Source organism: Struthio camelus, chromosome W, assembly GCF_040807025.1.
Source record: "Struthio camelus isolate bStrCam1 chromosome W, bStrCam1.hap1, whole genome shotgun sequence".
Lineage (NCBI taxonomy): Eukaryota > Metazoa > Chordata > Aves > Struthioniformes > Struthionidae > Struthio > Struthio camelus.
Genome location: NC_090981.1, coordinates 7,946,951 through 7,967,109, shown reverse-complemented (window position 1 = coordinate 7,967,109; position 20,159 = coordinate 7,946,951). Strand labels below are relative to the sequence as shown.

The 20,159-nt window shown below is 40.5% G+C and overlaps 1 protein-coding gene across 11 annotated transcripts in view; it reads left to right on the top strand.

Annotated features, from left to right (window-relative positions):
• The window catches only part of LOC104150098 (FERM domain-containing protein 3), a 172,808-nt gene that overhangs the window by 15,268 nt on the left and 137,381 nt on the right, over positions 1-20,159 (top strand). For 7 of the 11 annotated variants that reach the window (XM_068926266.1, XM_068926259.1, XM_068926260.1 and 4 more), the window contains 2 exons: positions 246-429; positions 1,279-1,407. Coding sequence is in view for 2 of the 11 variants with exons in the window: in XM_068926257.1 (XP_068782358.1) it covers positions 1,799-1,975 (177 nt within the window). In the remaining 9 variants the exon portion in view is untranslated. Of the gene's footprint in view, positions 1-245; positions 430-1,278; positions 1,408-1,658; positions 1,976-20,159 lie in introns of those variants that run through there. The other 4 variants (XM_068926258.1, XM_068926267.1, XM_068926257.1 and 1 more) reach the window with 4 other exon arrangements.

The window sequence follows — 20,159 nt, the reverse complement described above, 5'->3', positions numbered from 1 at the left end:
TGACTGTAATACTGAGAATTCCTAGGAAGTTAATTTCTCTAAATAAAGTTCATGGTTTGGAGAATAAAGTGAAAAGTCCTCTGACTGGTAAACTTTGACCTGCTCCATAAAACTTTAGTTCATCATTGGCTCAACTCCCTCTTTCAATTTCCCTTTTGGGTGGATGGAGGAATGCATGCTGGAGAGACCAAAGGGGAAGGTAAAAATATCTGACTTTGAAAGAAAATATTCCTTTTCTGTTGCAGGGAGGAAAATCTGTGTAGCCTCCAAGTAAATCCACATGTGGGCTGAAATCCTAGCTCTACTGAGCTCCCATGCTTCAGGACTATTGGACAAAAAATGTTACTTCAATGAGTGGGTGTCCACAGCTGGTGGCTCAGCTGATAAGGGCCATCTCCTCTAATTTGTGGGCTGACTGTGGCTATTGAGGTAAATAATCTGTTTAAAGTACTCACTAGTTTGCTTCACTATTCACAATTAGAAGCACTTATCATTTGAGAAGCATATACTGACCATTTCTTTTATGTTCCACATTAAAGGACTTTGCATATTTATTAGCAAAGTAGTCAGCATTATATATGTGTGAATGCTTGTTTCTCTGGTTGAGGGTTTGACTGACAACATCCTGCACAATATACTTCTCATTTGTTTGTGGTTGTCTATTTCCTGCTGTTAGTGGTCCAGCAGAGAGCTGAAAGAAGAGTTTGCAGGAGTAGCAGTGCTTAGGCTTTTTCAGTGATTTTTCCCGAAATAACATTAAAATCACACAGAACTATTTAAAAAATATAAAAGTCTCCAGGCCATCAAGGATATAATTAGGCAAAATGACTGCAATACACCGTGTGTGGCTGTCAGCACAATTTTCTCTTCTGTAGCCTTTCAGTCATATCCCATTTCACACTGGCTGTTGTGTGCCAGAAGTGCTCCTCTTTCATCCTGCTGTTGGTCCCTGTTTTGAAGGCTAGTCAGTTTTAGCACTTACTTCCTACATATTCTGTAAAGTTTTGCACAAATATACACCCTTCCATGAGAGAGAGCATAGCAGGGAAGCATCTGGAGGCTGTATTTTCTTTCCTACTTACACAACAACCGGGATGAGACTCCTCCCTAATGGACTTGCCTTGGGGAAACAAGTTTCCAAGACTTAGCGCTCACTCTTAGATAGAGTAAAGGGAAAAAGAAGTCTCATTATGTTCCCTTCTAGTTCTTTACTGCACCCCCATCTCATTTGGTGGTGGTGGTTGGTTTTATTTATTTATTTATTTATTATTTCGCAAGGTTCTCCTGCTGAATCGGCCACGGCAGGACAGCCGGAGCTCATCCTGCGGGCGGGCAGGCGGCGAGCGCACCTTGCTGTTGCCTCGTTGAGGAGTATCGGGCGCTGCCGCATGAAGAGCAACAATTCAGGTAAACTCAAAAATAAGCACAGCATACGTGTCCCGGGGAAAAACACGCGCACGCACGCCGGTGATTTCTTGCTTTCGGAGTGTGTGCGGGGGGAGGGGGGGGAACCGCCTATTTTTCCAGGTTTGCAGGAGCGGAGCCCTTCTCCGGGAGCCCCCTGCAGGCTGGGGTGGGGGTGCAGGTGAGGCGGCAGAGAGGTGGCCGGGGCCGCGGCCGCGCTGGGGGCGGGATGCGGAGCCCGGCGAGCCGAGCTCAGCTTGACGCAGCGGCGGCGGCCCCAGCCGCGGCGGGGCGTCGAGGGGCGGCGCCGCGCTGTGCCGAGCTGAGCCGAGCTGAGCCGCGGGTGTCGGCCGGGCGCCGCTGCAGGCTGGCCGCCTGCGGGGCGGCGGCCGGGATGATCCGGTTTCGGAGCTCCAGCATCAGGTCGCTGAGCCCGGAGATTAAGTGCACCGTTCGGCTGCTGGACGACTCCGAGATCGCCTGCCACATCCAGGTGCCGTGGCCAGGAGGGTCGGCGGGGAGGCACCGCTCCCCGCCTCCCGCGGGCGGCGATGTCCCCTTCCTCGGGCTGGTGAGGCAGGACCGGTCCGGTCCGCGGGGGCTGGGGGTTGCTGCCCCGCGATTCGGGGCGGCAGGCCTGGCGTGGCGTGGGCGGGGAGTAGCGGAGCTCCCTGCCCGACGCTTGGTTCCGCGCACCCGCGGCGCGGGCGGGAGCGGCATCTCCTCTGTGCGGAGACCCTGCCCGGCTGCTCCTGAAGTCTGGGGTCGGGTCTGCGCCGTGCCTCCCCCCTCCCCTCCTCGGTACCACCTCCCCCCGCCGAGGGCTGGGTGCGGAGCCCGCTGAATTGGGGTGCCCCGGAGGAGTGCAGCCCCGTGGCGGAGCGGGCCGGGCTGGGGAGCCGCGGGGCGGCAGCGCCTCCCCGCCCCACTGTGCCTTCGCCGGGCGCCTGGGGAGGCTCCTCGGCTGCAGCGGTGCTGTGCGAGGTGGCCCTGCTTTTCCGTGCCGGAAAGCGCTGCTTCCAGAGCAAGGCCCTGGGCGTGCAGCCCCGGGAAATCCCGTTACTGAGACAGTGCTCAGAGTTCAAAATAAGTGCTGCTCGCCTCTCCCCTTAATTTGAAAGATAACTTATGGGAGGATTTTCAGTGATAAAGTTGTTTTCAAGTACACAACTGTTACTCTAGTTCCTCTTCCCAATTCCTTAATTGCTCCTCTGTATTTCTTTAAGGAATAAGGGTAAGGAGGCAGAAGGCAAGGAGTCAATGAATTTCTCATGGAGCATTATTTGTGCTGTGTGCAAGCAGGGATATTTTTGATGGGTTTGGGTGTGATAGGAGGCTCCTAACACACCAGTGTTTGGGTTTTGTTATGGAAGTCTTACAGATTTCTCAGCTGCAAGCATTAGAAGCTGAGTTACTCTGAAATTTCACTGACGTTAGCAGAGGCACAGTGAGATGAGCTTGGTGTTCAAATTGGAAGATGTGAGGGGTCTTCTGGGAAGCTGTTGGTCACTCACAGTTGGTCTTCTCTTGTTTTGCTTTCTTTCTCTGGCAATGCTGAATATCCACAGCTCTAAATCAAGTCAGCAGTCTTGTATAACAGCTAAATATGCCTGAAAATGCGAGCAGTATGGTATGCATAGCTACTTTTTTTTCTTGGACCAAATTCTGTTGTTGTTAGCCTGAAATGGAGCCATTTAAAGAGATACAATAAGTTACACTCAAGCAATATGTAGCCTCGAAGTAACAGGAAGTTACTGAAACATCTTGTGTGTATACCGTTATAATGTTTTTGTTAATGCATAGTGTGGCTATGAGATCATAGCTTTAATGTGTAAGAACCAGAATGGCTTTCAGAATGTCTTTTCTCAGAACTTAATGCAAGCTTTGCATAATATCTCTAAATTCTTCATAGTTTAAAGATGCCTCCATAGTTTAAAGATTTCCTCCATCCCTGGAAAGGTGATGGAACAGCTCCTCCTCGAGGTCCTCACTAAGCATCTGGAGGACAAGAAGGGGATCAGGAGTAGTCAGCATGGATTCACCAAGGGGAAATCATGCTTGACCAATCTGATAGCCTTCTATGATGGAAGGACTGGCTGGGGAGATGAGGGCAGAGCAGTGGATGTTGTCTCCCTGGACTTCAGCAAGGCTTTTGACACTGTCTCCCATCACATCCTCCTAGGTAAGCTCAGGAAGTGTGGGCTAGACGAGTGGACAGTGAGGTGGCTTGAGAACTGGCTGGATGGCAGAGCTCAGAGGGTTGTGGTGAATGGCGCAGAGTCTAGTTGGAGGCCTGTGGCTAGTGGTGTCCCCCAGGGGTCAGTCCTGGGTCCAGTCTTGTTCAATGTATTCATCGATGACCTGGATGAAGGGACAGAGTGCCCCCTCAGCAAGTTTGCTGATGATACTAAACTGGGGGGAGTGGCTGACACACCAGAAGGCTGTGCTGCCATTCAGAGGGACCTGGACAGGCTGGAGAGCTGGGCAGAGAGGAACCTCCTGCAGTTCAACAAAGGCAAGTGTAGGGTCCTGCACCTGGGGAGAAATAACCCCATGCACCAGGACAGGCTGGGGGCTGACCTGCTGGAAAGCAGCTCTGCAGAGAAGGACCTGGGAGTCCTGGTGGACAACAAGTTGACCATGAGCCAGCAGTGTGCCCTTGTGGCCAAGAAGGCCAAGGGTATCCTGGGCTGCATTAGGCAGAGTGTTGCCAGCAGGTCAAGGGAGGTGATCCTGCCCCTCTACTCAGCCCTGGTGAGGCCCCACCTGGAGTCCTGTGTCCAGTGCTGGGCTCCCCAGTACAAGAGAGACATGGCACTCCTGGAGAGAGTCCAGTGGAGGGCTACCAAGATGATGAGGGGACTGTAGCATCTCTCCTATGAAGAAAGGCTGAGGGAGCTGTGCCTGTTCAGCCTGGAGAAGAGATGACTGAGAGGGGATCTGATCAGTGTGTCCAAGTATCTGAAGGGAGGGTGTCAAGAGAATGGGGCCAGGCTCTTCTCAGTGGTGCCCAGGGACAGGACAAGAGGCAACGGGTACAAACTGAACCACAGCAAGTTCCATCTGAACATGAGGAGAAACCTCTTTCCTGTGAGGGTGACAGAGCCCTGGCACAGGTTGCCCAGAGAGGTAGTGGAGTCTCCTTCCCTGGAGATATTCAAAACCCGTCTGGATGTGATCCTGGGCAATGTACTCTAGAGGACCCTGCTTGAGCAGGGAGGTTGGACTGGATGATCTCCAGAGGTCCTTTCCAATCTTGGCCTTTCTGTGATTCTGTGTAATCAAGCTGAACTTATGGGTTAAACCTGCCTCTGTTGTCTTTTCATGTGTGTGATTAAATTTGTAGTAATATGTTTTCTTTTCTTTTTTTTTATGGCACTTATGGATGTTCTCTTTGCCCTTTTAAGGGCTGAATAAGAAACCACAAGTAGAAAGTGTTCCTATGGAAGTACTGGGAGTTCTTATTTATAAATCAGGAAAATAACTTGTCTTTACGGCTTTTGATAAATGTTTATGAAGCTTGGCAATTGCTTAACACTGTTTTTTACATCTCTGGTAAGAGAGAGGTGTCTATGTTTGCATGTTAGTTACGTGCTGCTACCAGTTCACAAACTCTCTTGTTCTTTTTCATTTATTATTCTCAAGTGAAAATGCTTAAGAAGCTGGCTTACACAGGATGATATCTAGTATGTACTAAACTGTGACTGAAATGCATTTCTGCTGGATAAAGCTTATTAATGATATCGCGTTTGTCTTTTTCCACACACCAGATTATGTGGTTAACCAGCAAAATCTGAAAATTATATATCCTAAAGGTGACGCTCTTGCCCATTTTAACCATGTATTTCCTGTTTATTGTATTTGGCATCTTCATCCAAGCTTTGATTGCTCGTAAACAAAGGAGGGGAAACTTGGATGTGTGCTTAAAGATGTCTGATCCAGAATTGAAAATAAACCTGTGTTTCATTAAATAGAAATGGTTTAGATATTAGCAAGCATTTCAGTATTTTGCTGAGGCCTGGTGCTGTGGTATGGGGAAAAAGGAGATGAAAAATGCAGCTATCCTTACACAAAGTTAGCTATTAAATGGCAAGCTAAAAGGATAGTTACTGATTTTAAAATGTAATTATAATCTTTTGACTTTTATGCACCCCTCATGTCTTACAACTTTGACTCAAAATTTGTGCATTCTTTATTGTCATGTATGTTTGGCCACTGGCACTGCTTTGGACAGTAGAGGTGGAGCTGTAATAATAAAAAGCAAGCTGTGCTCAACTCTATTATGGATTTTCCAGTTATGTCTCCAAACTGCAAATAACTGGTTTGATCCTGTGAGGTTGAAAGTGGCTCCTGTGAGATACAGGGTGTTTTCTGCTTCCGGGAACTTTGTATACCCTTACATCTTGAAAGGGCTCTTGGCACCTCATGAGATTGAGTTTTGTGGCACCCTGAGATGTTCTCATTTGTCTAGGTATCTTCAGTGCATTGATATGTCTTTAATATATGATGCAGCTCAGAAGTGATCTTTTGGCAAAAACAGTTGGCCTAAGGTTACACCTGAAATGAATCACTGGTGTAGAAATATCATATTTTCATTTTCTTGGCCGTATTTGCCTGAATTGAATTTTCTTTATTGTTCAGGAATTATTTTTTTTATGTATCACTTCCGCAAAAAAAAAAAAAGATGATTTGTGCCTTTTCTACAGGAAGGGGCATTAGGGATATCTGGATTTTTGCCAATACAGATTTGGCTGGTTCTCCAGAATTGACAGTCTATAAAAAGCTCAAGGCTTAAACACTTAGGTTAGAAAATAGGCAAAATAGTAACTGATTTTTCTCTTCTCCCTCAAAAAAAAAAAAAAAAAGAAAGAGAAAGAGATGGGTTGAGAGAACTGGAGGGTAATTCTTCCTCTTCCTGTGAGAAAATGCTTGTGTTTTTGTAGCACTGGCCTCTTTCCTCCTGGGTATTTTAGCTCATTAAATCAAACATGCTGTAAAACTGCTCTCTTCATCTTGCTGTTCTTCTCTCGCTCTCTTTTTGTCCTCTCCACCCCACTCCATGTGGATAATATCAACCTATTGCCGAAGTTCATAACATCCAGATAATCTTTCTCTCCTCTTCCTGTTACAGTCAAGCTGTCACCAGATGGCTTCTGCTGTATATTTCTCTGATACATATGGAAAATATCTCCTCTTAGTTCTTCCTTAAGCTAAAGCTGCTTGTCTGTTCCTTCATTATTTGTTCTTTTAAATACAGCAGCCTTTTTCTTTGTAGCCTTGTTTTCTCTGCTTCCCTATCTAGACCTTACAAATTTTTTGGTGTATCTCAGATTACCTTGTGCTCACTCTATTTTAATCTATTCTTTGATAATGAAGACACAGTTGTAGTAATTTGATAGTAATTAAATTAATACTAAATCTCCTTCCTTCAGATCTAAAAGTAGAAAAAAACAAAAAACACTCCTTCCTCCCCTCTTCCAATTTTGGTTTATTTTATCCTTTCCAGCTACAGGCACTCTGTTCATGAAAGCATTCTTGTTTTCCCTCTTTGTTTTTGATGGAGGATAATTGATTATCAGCTCTTGCTATTTCAGTGTGCTGTCAAGATGGCTGTTGTTCGCAGCTCGGTTAATTATGTTTCAGTAGTAGGCCAGATATGAATGGTAATCATGCTATTCATGATTATTCTTCATGGGAATTACTGAGTAACTTGATTAAGAATGGACATCCGTATTCTAGTAGTTACATTTTTCACCTGAGTGAAAGTAACCCGGAAAAAAATTGAGATAAAATGGATCATATAAGTCTGTATAGAGTTAAGCATATGTATACAAATTTTCAAGACTGCTTACAGCCAGAAAGCAGAAGGTACAGGCTACATACAGCGAGTTACTTCTCAGCAGAAGGGTTCACAAAAAGAAGCAACTTCTAGAGCTGCAGGAATTGGAAATCTGGCCATTCAAAATAGTTATGATGAGAAACGTGACTATTAAATGGCTGTAAAATGATTACTCTTTAAAGACTTCTGGAAAAATGGTAAATGAGTCAACTTTTTAATTATAAGCACTTGTTATTTCTCCCTTGTTTACTTAAACTCCAGGAAAAAATAAACAGTCTGAATTGAAAACATGCTTTGCTCCTTGCAAACATATTATCTCACAATGATGTTTTTCCCATAGCAGCTCTCTTCAGAAGAGAATTGTGTCTTTAAAAGAAAAGATTTCAAGATTTACACTTGGTCATTTTTGGCTTGATGTTGTAATATGTAAGCCTCCTATAAAAGGGGATGTGTTGCAAAGATGACTTTGGGTATTTCTGACAACACTGTGCAAAAGGTTTTGCCCCTTTTTCCATACAATTGGTCTGTATGCCCTTGTGTTTGTAGGTCTTTCACATAACTACAACAGCAAGCAAGAAATGAGATTGCAAAACTAGAAAAACTATCAGGAGAATTTATGGCCGGACTTAATTTAAATCTAAAAAGACTGGAAAGTAGTTTAAAAACAATTTCAAGTTAATGGTGAAATCCTGCGGAAATTGATGCATAAAGGTCAGATTGTAAGGGTCTGTTTGTATTAGTAAATTAATTGTTTCCAGGCATGGAAGCTAATATGTGTTTGTCTCCAAAACAGAGTGGCTGCATTCAGATTGCCTTTTGGGAATGCTTCCTGGACCATTATATCTGCCAGGTGATGCCTAGGAATTGCTCAGGAAGAGTGCTAATTGGCACAGGCCAGACTTTTGCCAGGGGATGGTCTAACAGTTTACTAGTGTGGGTGATGGGTTTCAACACCCCAAAATGCTTGATTTGGGTGTTTATATAGATGTAGTCTCTGTTTTCAAAAGAAAAATATATATTTTGTGAGTGACTAAAGATGTACTTCTGATATTAAAACATGTCAAATGGTGACTGTGTTCATAATGCTCTGTCCTTTTAAATGGAAACAATGAAACATTGTGTGCAGCATTTTAAACTGTTAGTGATGGTTAAACTAGGAGCAGTAGTGGTTTCAGTAGATGCTTACAAAATAGCTGTGTTCGGGATCTGTGGCTGTAACCTTGGATTTGAACCTGTAATCTCTTCTACAAAGGCAAATTCTTGATTTTATTTTTTTTGAATGCTCATAACTACAGGGACTTATACAAAAGTACTCTGCAGTGTCAGGACCTCAGTGTGTGGGGTTTTTTTGTTTTTGTTTTACTGACACAAATGTCTCTTAACACCAAACCTTGTAGTAGAATATGAAATGAAGCATAGTTATTTGAATCCTAAATGCAGATGCAGCCTCTCTGTAGAGATGCTAGAGGACCTAATTGTAATCCTATTTCTTCAGAGGTAAAATGCACCTCATCCATTGCTTTCACTCTGTTACTTTAAAATGTCTTAATAAAGACAAATACTCCACAATCATAGTTTCTCTAGTCTTAGATGAAATTGTTGTCCAGGGTTTGAGTTGAACCCTGAAGCTGTACAGCACCAGCTTGAACTTGAGTAACTTCAGGGATTTATCCCAAGCTATTGAGCGTGCCAGTATGGGGTGTGTGCCAAACACACTACCTCCACTTGTTCTTGCTCTGTGTGAATTTTCTTCAGCTCCATCCTGGAAAAAGAAAAGAAATAACACAGGCTTTTACAGATGGGGCTGTGAGTGATTCAGTGTGCAGCCTTAGCCATTCACAGAAAATTACTCCAGCAGCTCGCTGTGCTTCAGGCAGTTGCTAGGTGCAGAATCAGAGACTTTTCTGTTGTGACTGGAGAATCCACTTGTGTTGCCAGGATTTCCGGATTAGTTTTCTCATACAGTCTGGCAGTTTGTACTTTACAACCGTCAGAACTGAGGACACTTAAAGAATAGGAATCATCTGTCTCCCAGACAGCAAATCCTGCTATCTGGTGTCAGTTAAAGAGTGGCACATATAAGTGAAACACAAATGATAATCTATAGCTTCAGAACGTTCTGTGTTGTCTGCTATTCTGGTTATTTTCTCTGCGTGAATTAGATGGAGAAACTAAGTAATAATTCTCATCTTGTAGCTCCATGCAAATCAGAGGCTGGTTTGTATCATGCCCGGAAGAGTTTATGATCTAATTTGAAGGAAGACACAATATGGAAGTGTGTAATTAGTGTTATGATTATAAGATTGCACAAAGTAATTTGTGTGGCTGGCCCAAGTTTTAGGTTTTGAGCGGGGGGGGGGATGATGACTACTGTAAAAGAAGAAGAAATTACAAGATTTGGATGTTGATTTGTGTGGGGAAGAAAGCAAGAGATTTCTGAGGTTACGTGGTACGTTGCAGAGATGACAGTAATCACTACACTCTTCCCATGTTTGTAGCTGGTTTCTATTTCATTCTATGTTTCTGTGTTATTTGTAAAATAAGGTGGAGTTCTACTATAAATCTATGATTCCATCTGCTATGTAATTTGTACTATTCTAATCTGATTCCTTCCTGATTGTTGACTTCATGCCTGTACTAAGGTGTCAAGAAGTGAACTCAGTTGTAGTTAGGGTTGTGTAAAGGATCTACCATCTCCCTGCTCTGTGACAGGCTAATGCCATTTGTGAATGTAGCCAGAACCTCAAAGGTTTTATTTGGTTTGGGATGGCAGGGAGAGGAGAGATTAGTTGTAATTCTGCCCTGTAGATCCATCAGTTTTGCTTTCTACTCCTGCCTTTTGGAAACTCTTAGCGTTATTGCTTTCTCTATCATGGATGAAGATATCAATACCAGGCCTAAACCTAGATGCCTGCAGTAACCTACTGAGACCTTCATCTAAGTCACCAGCTAGCATCTCTTTTTCATGACCCTTTTCTTCAGTCCTCCAGATGTTTTTTGTTCCTCTTTGCAGTGTGTGTATTCACAACACTTCTAAGTTATACTTTGTGGGGTTTTTTGTTTTTGTGGGAGAGGGTTGTTTTTGTTTTGTTTTGGGTTTTTTTGAAGCAAGGAAGACACTGTTAGATACGCAACAAAAATCTAGATCTGTTAATAAATGTTATTCCTTGGTCTGCCTATTCTTGTAGTTATTTTACAGTGAACAATCAAAGAACTTTTATGGACTTATACTAATCATTGCTTAGATGTTTCTTATTGACTTTCTAAGGGTGTTTTTTTGTCTTGTGATTTTGATGATGATCCGAAGTTATAGTTATTGGATATTGATTACCAGAATCACTACTTTTGGAAGTTCTGTATTATATCTTGGTTTTTGTAGTCCTTTGGGAGTTTGCTGGGTCAGTGAATTATCTTGATTCAGTTATTTTAATGTTGTTGCTTTTGGCCACATATACACATTACCATGTGCAGATAATATATATGTGTGTGTGCGCACATGTGTATATATATTACAGGAAGAAGAATATTTGAAACTTATCTATAATTGTTTGTACATTTGTAAAGCTTTCACAATATCCTAATTGTCTGCATCTCTTTGTTTTCCTAACTGGGATTTATAACAATCAGATTTTTCTCTTACATGCTTTAGATACTTTGGTTTCTTCCCCCTCTTACTTATTAGCATATTCATTCTCATCAATTTAATTTCTTTTCATTGATAAAATTGCAAACATCTTTATGAGAAGGATCATGAAAATAACTCTTACTGCACTTTTTCTGTCTTTCCCCAAGAACCTTAACAGTTTATATATATATATTTTTTTTTTTTTTTAAAAAAATCAGGATTCTGCATGTTGTAATTATAGTACAGTTTGTTACTCATTCTTTACATTTGCACTATTATGTGAAATACTGAATGATACTGGGGAGGTTCAGGAATTCTGGAAGTGCTTCTATGTCCTGTAAAGATTTTCTCATAGTATCAGGGAACATAAATAACTTTTAAACCTTCTCCCTTCCTCCCTAGGTGAATTTCCTATTAAAACTGTTAGCAGTTTTGTAGGTGTTTGTCTTCTGTATGCATATTCACATATTTTAATTTTTCCTATTGTGCTGGAATTTATTCAGACATGCTGTCTTGTTTACAGGAAGCTGTATGTAGTTTTCTATCATGATGTGATAAATAGTTCAGTGGCTATCTTGTGTCCTGAAAAGATGAATGCAAACTGAATGTTTATGTATTCATAGCTCCAACATCTGTCTTTTTAAGTGTTTTTTCTGCTCTGTGAATATTTAGGCTGTTGTTACTTTGTCATTAGAGCTGTCATTGTAATCTAAAAACAGTAAAAAAGTTGTATTTCCTTTTCAGTATTTCCATATATATGAATATGTTGAAGATGGGAGAATTTTTGCTGCATTTAAAGGGTTTAAGTTGCTTTTGTGAGCTCTGGCTAGCAATATCTTTAGTGATTAGGAAATACAGGCAAAGGAAGATACAGATATAGATTTAGGCACCTTCTCGTCCTCCTCACCCTCTGCAGCTGGAGCTTTTGGCGGTTTTCAGGGCGCTGATTTATAATAATAATGATTTTGGTGTACTCCTGCTTAACCAAGCTGTGCTTCTACAATAATTCAAGGAAGATGAAAACTCTACTAGGTGTTTTCTGGTTTGGCAGGTAGGAATAATTTCTTGACACACAGGCAGGTCACTGCTTAGGCCTGTGATGTCTTCTTTCTTCTGCCCCCAACTGACTTTTGCAGTTCTCTTACTGGTCACCTGTCTCAGAGGTAGATGCAGACCCGATCTAAACGCGGGAGCTGAGCAGCTGCAGACACTGTATGGCATGAGCTTTGTAGGCCAGCGACAGCGTGGGCAAGAGACACACATCGTTGTTTTCTTCTGGCAAGATTATGCTTGGTCCAGCCTGATGTGTCTTGACTTAGAGGTGAATGAGTGATGCAGGGCACAGTATTGTAACACTTATTTCTCTTTCCTCTTTAACAATATAAATAATTAATATTAGCTCTTTTTTTCTATAAAGAAAACCTCTTTGCTTTCAATCTTAGAATTGCTAAGATTGCTTAGAACTGCTACACAGTTAATCTGTTAAAAAGAGAACTTTTTTTCTGTTCACTGTATCAAAGTGTTTTTCCTGCTTTTCTACTTTCTGTGTGTGTGTGTTTTTTTTTTTTAATAGAGCAAGTGGGTAGGCATGGTGATATGTAAATGTTCTTTGAAATTCCTAATTTGCTGATTTGACAGTACTTAAAGAAGACAAGAGCAGCTATGTTCATCACGAACCTGAAGAGCTAGTTTGTGCCCTACATAATGTTTGGCATCTCTGAGAGAGATATAGAAAGAATTGCATTTTCTAACCTCTCTCTGCTTCCTCTGTCTCCAGAGGATTCACTGCTTATGCAGAAACCAAAATTTTTGCTAGAAGAGGATTCAGAGTGTGTTATCCTGGAGGCTGAATGATGAAGAAAGGGTTATGAATCCAGGCAGAAGGGAGTTTAATGAATTCTGTTTTCCTGTTGTCTCCATACAGATTTGATATTACTTTAAAATTAGATCTGCATCTACAGAGTACTCTCTTTCTTTGTTTTGAACTATGTAGCCCTTTCTTGTGCATTCCTGAAATAGAACAACTAAACACATATTCAAAAAGGAGGGAAATAAAAGGGAAAGTACTGTCCTCCCAAAGGTGTACTGGGATTCCTATGTTCATGCAGCAGCATTTCTTTGCAGAAATATTACTGAGAAGAGTTGTCTTGTCCAGAGAGAGAGGTTTCTGCTTTATGAACAAGATAATTGTATAATTCTGTTCAAAGTAAACATCATTTTGTCACGTTTCATGACCGCAAGATATTTTATGCGCTTGCTGGAATAAACAACACATAGGGCTGTCTCAGACACTTAGTCAGTTGGATAATGCTGTGCCTGAATTGATGCGTTGTTCAGCTAAAGCAGAGATGAAAAGCAAACTCCAGCACTTTGAGGGCATGTGGGGTATTTTTGACACTCTGGAGGAAAGTGAGTCTATAAAGCCTTAATGATTGTTCCTTCATTTATGCAGATTTGCTTTAATTGGTGCTAAATCTGCTGTAATATTGATGACACTCTTCATCTAATTAATGGCCCAAACATAACGGAGTGTATGCTGGTAATGTAATTTTTTTCTTTATGTAGGGAGGAGAGCACAAATGATGAAAATTGCATGTAAAAATATGAGCTATGACTGCAAACTTGATTGGTAGTGGTGAAGACTGCCTGTTGCTTTTCATCTTATCATCTATGTGTGATCTGTTTTGGCAAAATGTTTCGTAACTAGAACACAGCAGTGGTTGGTGAAAAATTAAAAAAGGGTAATATGTATGTTTAGCTAGACATGACCAAGCAGTAGCGGAGTTCAGATTTGCCAGTTTACAATATGGGATTGGGAATAATCAAATTTGACAGAAATGGGGCTGTAAGGACACATGGTCATAGTCAGGATTGCCTCTGGGAACTGGGCTGGCTGATGTGGCTTTTTCTCTCTGAGCAATAAGAGATGATTTTAACAGAAAAACTCTATCCTCTGGCATTTTATGGCCTTTGTGTAACCACTCATCCTCAAATGTCTATTTTTAGTGTTTCCATGGGGCATGCTGCCAGCTGTGTATCTGGATTTTAAGGCTAAAGATTGCTGTTGGGGGCATTAATAGTATCTGTTTAATTTGTAGTTCTGTAAAAGTTTTGCAAGAATACCTACAAACTTTTCAAATTTGGGATAGAAACATTAATAAATGGCTTCTTCCCTGTACTTGTAGGTATATTCATGGGGGAACGTCTTCCTTGAGATTCATAAGAAGTATTTTGTTCCTCAGATGTTTGTGTGGGGTAGTTTATCTTCCATTGAACTAGAATTCTGTCTGCTAGAGAGTCCATGAACGAGAACATGCTTTGCGGTGTGTGGAGGTGGGCAGCGTGGAAAAACAGACATCACTTAGATTTCCTGTCTGCCTCCTGAGCTTGTCCTGCTTTGCGGAGAAAGGAGATTGAGCCTGCATTAATCGTGGCTTAGCTGTTGCACTTGTCCCTTGTGTGCTGGAGCAGTGCATGCCTCCAAAGTGCTCAGGAGAGGAGTAGCTGTCTGGGTTGTCTTCACGTTGTTGCCACTCCAGATGTGGAGTGGGTTAATTGACAAATGCCTTTTCTGCTGGGTAGGACTGACCTTGTGTCCAAGAGGGTGTCAGAGCCCTTAGTGCTTTTCCGTCTCATGACTCTCACAAGCAGAGGTATGGCTTTGTGCATGGCAGTGTTGCTTCTTGACCTCAGGTACTCTGATTTGAAGCATTATGTTTTGTTATCTTCTTTACAAGATTCAGGAGTACAGATAGAGTGCACAGCACAGGAAGTATTCAAAATTCAGCAAAGGCAAACCAAAAATCACACCACATGCCTTTCAGAGGCTCATAATTTGGCTAAGGCAGAATCAGGTTTCTTTCACAGCCCATTGCTCCTTAGTACTAGTATTGTCACAAATTTCTGATGGATCTCTTCTTGTTTTCTTGCAAGAGGAACTGATACAATTTTTTTTTCTATGCTAGCAATTTGTTTTCTCTACCATATTATCATTTTATTTTTGCAGGATTTGCCATTTTTAAATGATAAATGTACTGACAAGTTTGTGCAACTTTCATTAAGAATGCATGCTATTTCATTTATCTATTTAAAAAAAAACTCAGATGCTTCAGTTGTTTCAGCATATCAAACAAATGCAAAGAGCTTAGGGCTAGTAAGCAAGTGGAAGCTTGACACAGAGAACTGAACATGTGGAGTGCATTTCCGTGGGTGGTGATAGTGGTGTTTACCATGTTATTACAATAGTGCCTAGTAGCCCAAGGCAGGGATAAGGACCCCATTTTGCTATGCGAATACAAACTAAAATACATTTCCTATTCAAGTCTGAGGTCATGAACACCCAGTGGAATACAGTGAGTTACGTAAATGTAAGAGCTTACTTCCATTTAGGTGAGAAGTCTTACTTGAATTTATCTGTGCTCTTGGTTCATGGCAACCAGGAGCAAAAATGTAATAGTCTACATCTTTTTTGCTAATACATTTTATATATTGCAGTTGGACATTGTTCACCAAGATGGGCAGTAATCTATTGAGCCTTCAAATATGGTTGAGCTATATTGTGTGCCCACACCTTAAATATAAGACTCTGGCAATGGGCAGACACAAACAGCACTGGGCAGCATGATACAGCAGTCTCAACACATCATCATCTTTGCCAAGAGAACAGGGGTTTAGAAGATTAGAATGGAGGGTGTTTGTTTTCCCTCCTTCCAAGAATGAAGGATTTCCCTGGAAGGAAGTGCTAAGTTGCTTGTTTCAGAAATGTAAGGAGTGGATGGTGGGAGCTGAAAAGGATAGGTGATTGCTCTCTCCTCTCTCACTCAACAGCAAGAAGATGAGGGGTAAAGTGAGAGAGGCCTTGTAGGTAGGGGGAGAATTATAACTGAGGACAGGCAGATGAAGAGTGACTGATGGGAATGATGAAATCACTGGAGGGATGCAAAGAGGGATATATTGAAGCAGAAGACCAGGGAAATGATCTTTGCAGCAGGTTTCAGGAAGAATACCAGTGGAACAAAATGGCATTTGGCAAGGCCAAAGAATGTGATATTGGGATAATCTAGTCATAACATGATGGTAACAGAGTAATGTCTTGTTTCATTACACCCTTGTCTATTTTGGGGTTAGGAGTAATGATTATTTGTAGTAAGAACATGACTTCAGGAAACAAAGTACAGTGTGTTTTAGTAGAACATCAGCTTTGACATACTTAAAAATTAATTGGGCAAGTAAGAGCTTCTTAAAAGCCTTCTTTGACAGGCCAAGGATGAATGGACTGTGAAGCTGGTTGTACTGCATAATAGGTGGGCCCTCCAAGAAGGTAATAAACCTCTGGATGCTCAGCAGTAGAACCCCATTTTCCATTAAGAAATGATATTTTAATACTTCCTTGTTTTGAATATGGCATAGAGCATTCTGAAAAACATACCAGCGCTTAGTTGTGTGCTGGCAGAGTCAGTCTTCTGGATGATATCATCTAGACTTGTCCTGTTTCAGAATTGTCCATAACATGGTCTACAGACTTCAAAGGTGGGTCTCAATTCTGTTGAGCTCTTCAGCTACTACAAAATTGCTATTCTTGTAACTTATCCAACGAATTATGTGTACTCTGACCATGAATGGTATGATTTTTGTGATGATCAGCAGCTTTTAATGCTTCAAATGCTATTACACTCTTTAACAATAGAAAAAGGTTGGCATTTCTATTATAAAAGTTTTAAATTGCAAAACTCCAAGAGGTTTCATGGAAAGATCACAGAATTACTGTAATTGCAAAGTATTGATGGCCATGATCATCAAGTTATGGATGTTTGGGATAAGAAAATTGATCTACAGGCCCAATTCTCCTTGGAGAAGAAATGCAGAAGCTGTGCCATTCACAATCTGTTTTAGCTTTAAGGTTGGCTTTAACTAGGTGTTAGGGAATGCTGCAATAGGTGAAAGTGCTGATGAACACCTTATTGACTTCAAAGGTAGTTTGCTGCTTTAAAGAAAAAAAATTGAGACACTAGGGAAAATGAAAATGTGTTTAGAAAAATTAATGTGAATGTTAATTTACATGAGGTATTTGATTAGGGTAAGTGAAATTAGACTAGATTAGTTTACTAGACTAGATTAGTTAAAATTAGTCTAGGTAACAGGTTTTTGGAATGAGGCAACCAGCATTGGTGCTGAAAGACTGCAATTCAGAAAGTGTCTGTTGGAAAACTAATAAGCTAAAGAACCTAAACGCTACTTAATGAACATTTCACAGTTGGTTTTTAAAGGATTGTTTAATATAATTAAGCATTGTGTGGTGAAGAATGCTAACAGACTGCAAGTGTTCTCAATTCCTGACAAAATGTGAAGGAGAACTGGTTGTATGCTTATTCAGTAATTCATGAACTATTCAGTGGTATTATGCATAAGGCTTAATATGGTCTTCCTGAAAGGGGTTTTCTTATTAGCAACAGATTTCCCCTTAACTTTATTGAATAATTAGAAGTGAATGCAACTATACATAGTGCTCTCGTTATTGCTGACACAAGTAGGAATGGGAAATGCAGATAAAGTACCTTTCATTATATCTAATTTGTAAAGTATTTAAAATGTGTTTCATCAGTTATAAGTAGGCCATGTGCCAGACTACATGTCTGTCAGCTGCAAAACAAGCTTTGAACATTGGATGAAATGTCTCTGAAAATAAGATGGAACAGAAGTTTAGGCACTTTAAAATGCTTTGTCACCGGTTTGACAAGGTCAAAATCTTTGTTTTTACCTGTTTTAATTCTGTCAAGAATGTTTCCTGCCCACTGACTTCCTTGTCTAGTGTATAACTAATGGGATGGATCCGTGCTTGTTCCCTCCAAATCCACACTGCTAGCAGTTGAAGTTGGAAGCTAAATGTACTGCTTTACAGCTAGTTTCCGTTACTGTGGGAATCATGTTATAATTTAGATCATTAGGCAAAGCTATGCAATAGATAATATGCAAAGCTTCCACAAAAGAATTTTATTTAGATTAAGATGTGTACAACTATTACTTGTTTAATGAATTAGTGACATCAGTTAAAAACAAATCTGTAATACAAAACATCCTGCAGGAAATGGATCAGTTTTCAGGTGTAAAACATTTCAAAAGCTCAGGGTGGGCAAAAGAGGTTTTTATAGAGATTTGAATTTGAAAAAATGGTTAGCTGTTTTTCAAGAGTGCCTTCCAAAGTGTGTTAAGGTGGGTGGGACCAGTTAAGTGGTCCCAATGCAGTGAAATCAATATGGCTTAGGATATATGGAGGGTACGTCTGTTATGTGAGTTGGATGTCACCTTTATTTCCTAAATCTTACTTGGAATCTTGAACTGCACATGCACAATACATAAAAGTAGCTGCTCTGAAATGCATGTTTACTTTATTATTTTGTTGTATGCTTATACTGACCAGGGCTGTTCTCTTGCAGAAATGACTTAATCTTGTTTTTTAAATATACTGTAAGTAATTTCCCAGTTTGCTCTTCTGAAGTTTACACATTTGAAATATTGTATCCAGGTCTTCTGGTATAGACATGTCCATACTGATAATCTTGGACAAGAACAGCAGTTATTGTTTTAACAGATACAGCTTTTACCTTCAGTTTTGTTTTTCTAAAAGGCTGAGCATGCACTACCAAAAATCACTTGAGCATCACAATGAACTTTGAAAGTTCTTTTTTAAATTTTTTTTATTCTTTTGTAACAAGTCTAAGGTCTTGTCAGACCAGATAAATAATTCGTATGAGGCTGCATAGTTCTCATGAAGATAGTCTCTTGCAAGCACTCAGAACACTGAGGTTTGCTGTATGTACTATAATAAAGCTGTTTTTATGCCTGATGCAAGCAAATAATGAACTGGAGTTTCCTGTGGTGATGCTGTTAAGTCTGTCCTTGATTTTTTTGAGTTGCAGTCAAGTGAAAAGAGAAAGTAATAAGCTATTCAACTGCCATAAGAAGCTGCTAATCCATGTTTTGCTTCATTTTCTCTGTACAATATGTTAATGATTAGATGATGTAATATGGAAGGGAATCTAATCTTTGCTATGTTTTAATGGTACCAAATAAAGTTTGCCAAAACGACAAACCTTATAAAGAAACCATTAAGAAGTGGTCAACTTTTATACCTTACTTACAACAATACTTTTTTCTTGAACAATCGTACAGAAATTATTGGTTGCTTATGAGTAGATGATTAAAATTATTTTAAAACACTAAGAACACTTAAAACTATTTGACATTATGATAAATGAATAAAGAATCTTGCATTTAGAATCGTAAATGAAAACCAGGTACTGCTTAATATTATTTATGTAAAACTTTATTTTAAAGTCTAGCTGCTGAGATCACAGGGCAATCATTTAGACCTAGAGTTGGCGTGGTAGCTTCTCTTTCTCAGCTTTAGCCTCCTGGGCAGGTGAGGAATGAGTATTTTCATTCCACTTCACTCAAACAGTTCATTTCAATGACCTGTGCAAACTTCAGAAACTGGCCAGAAGAACTGAAGAAGAAGGAAGGCTTTCCTCCTCTTCAGATCTATGAATGACATGATTGCAAGAAGATACAAGTTCAGAAACATACAAGAAAGTAGTAATATAAACAGTTCAAATCTCCCACTGTACATCTTTGGTAAATTGTTTTTACATCTAAAACATAGTCAAGTAACTTGTTGGATTCCCTTCCGATTCATAGTTTAAAGAAACATCCCTTAAGTAAAACTAATTTCTTTTAAACTGGAATTCTAATGTCCTTCCAGTTAGAGCAAAACACAAATTATAAGTAAAATGCAAATGAAGTATTGATCATCATCTGAAATAACCAGTCCAAGTAAGCTAAGCTTAGCAGTATAATTGTTTAAATAATTCTGTATATATACTCAATATAATGGCATGGCATACTTGTTAATCTGTTTTTAGGGATTATCAGCTGAAGGCAATTAACTTAGAAATGCAAATAAAAAAATGAAATTATTTTTCATTGCAGTAGTTTCCTGGTTGCTGTTGTAAATCACATTAAATCCACCATATTTGTGCACAGGTGTTCAGTGAGCATAATGGCTGCATGGCCAGTTTGGATTCAGGTTTTACTAGCAAAAACAAGCAAGCAAAACCCCAACTAGTTTACAGTAACAGGGAAGAGTCTTCAGCTCTAAAGTATGCCTGCCAAGGGATTTTTGTAAATGTTTCTACCTCTGCAATTTACATTGTGGGCTAAATTTTTGCCTCTAAACTAGAACCTCGGCTCATCACTGATCTTGCAGTGCAGGATAAGTTTGGGCTGGGTTTCCTC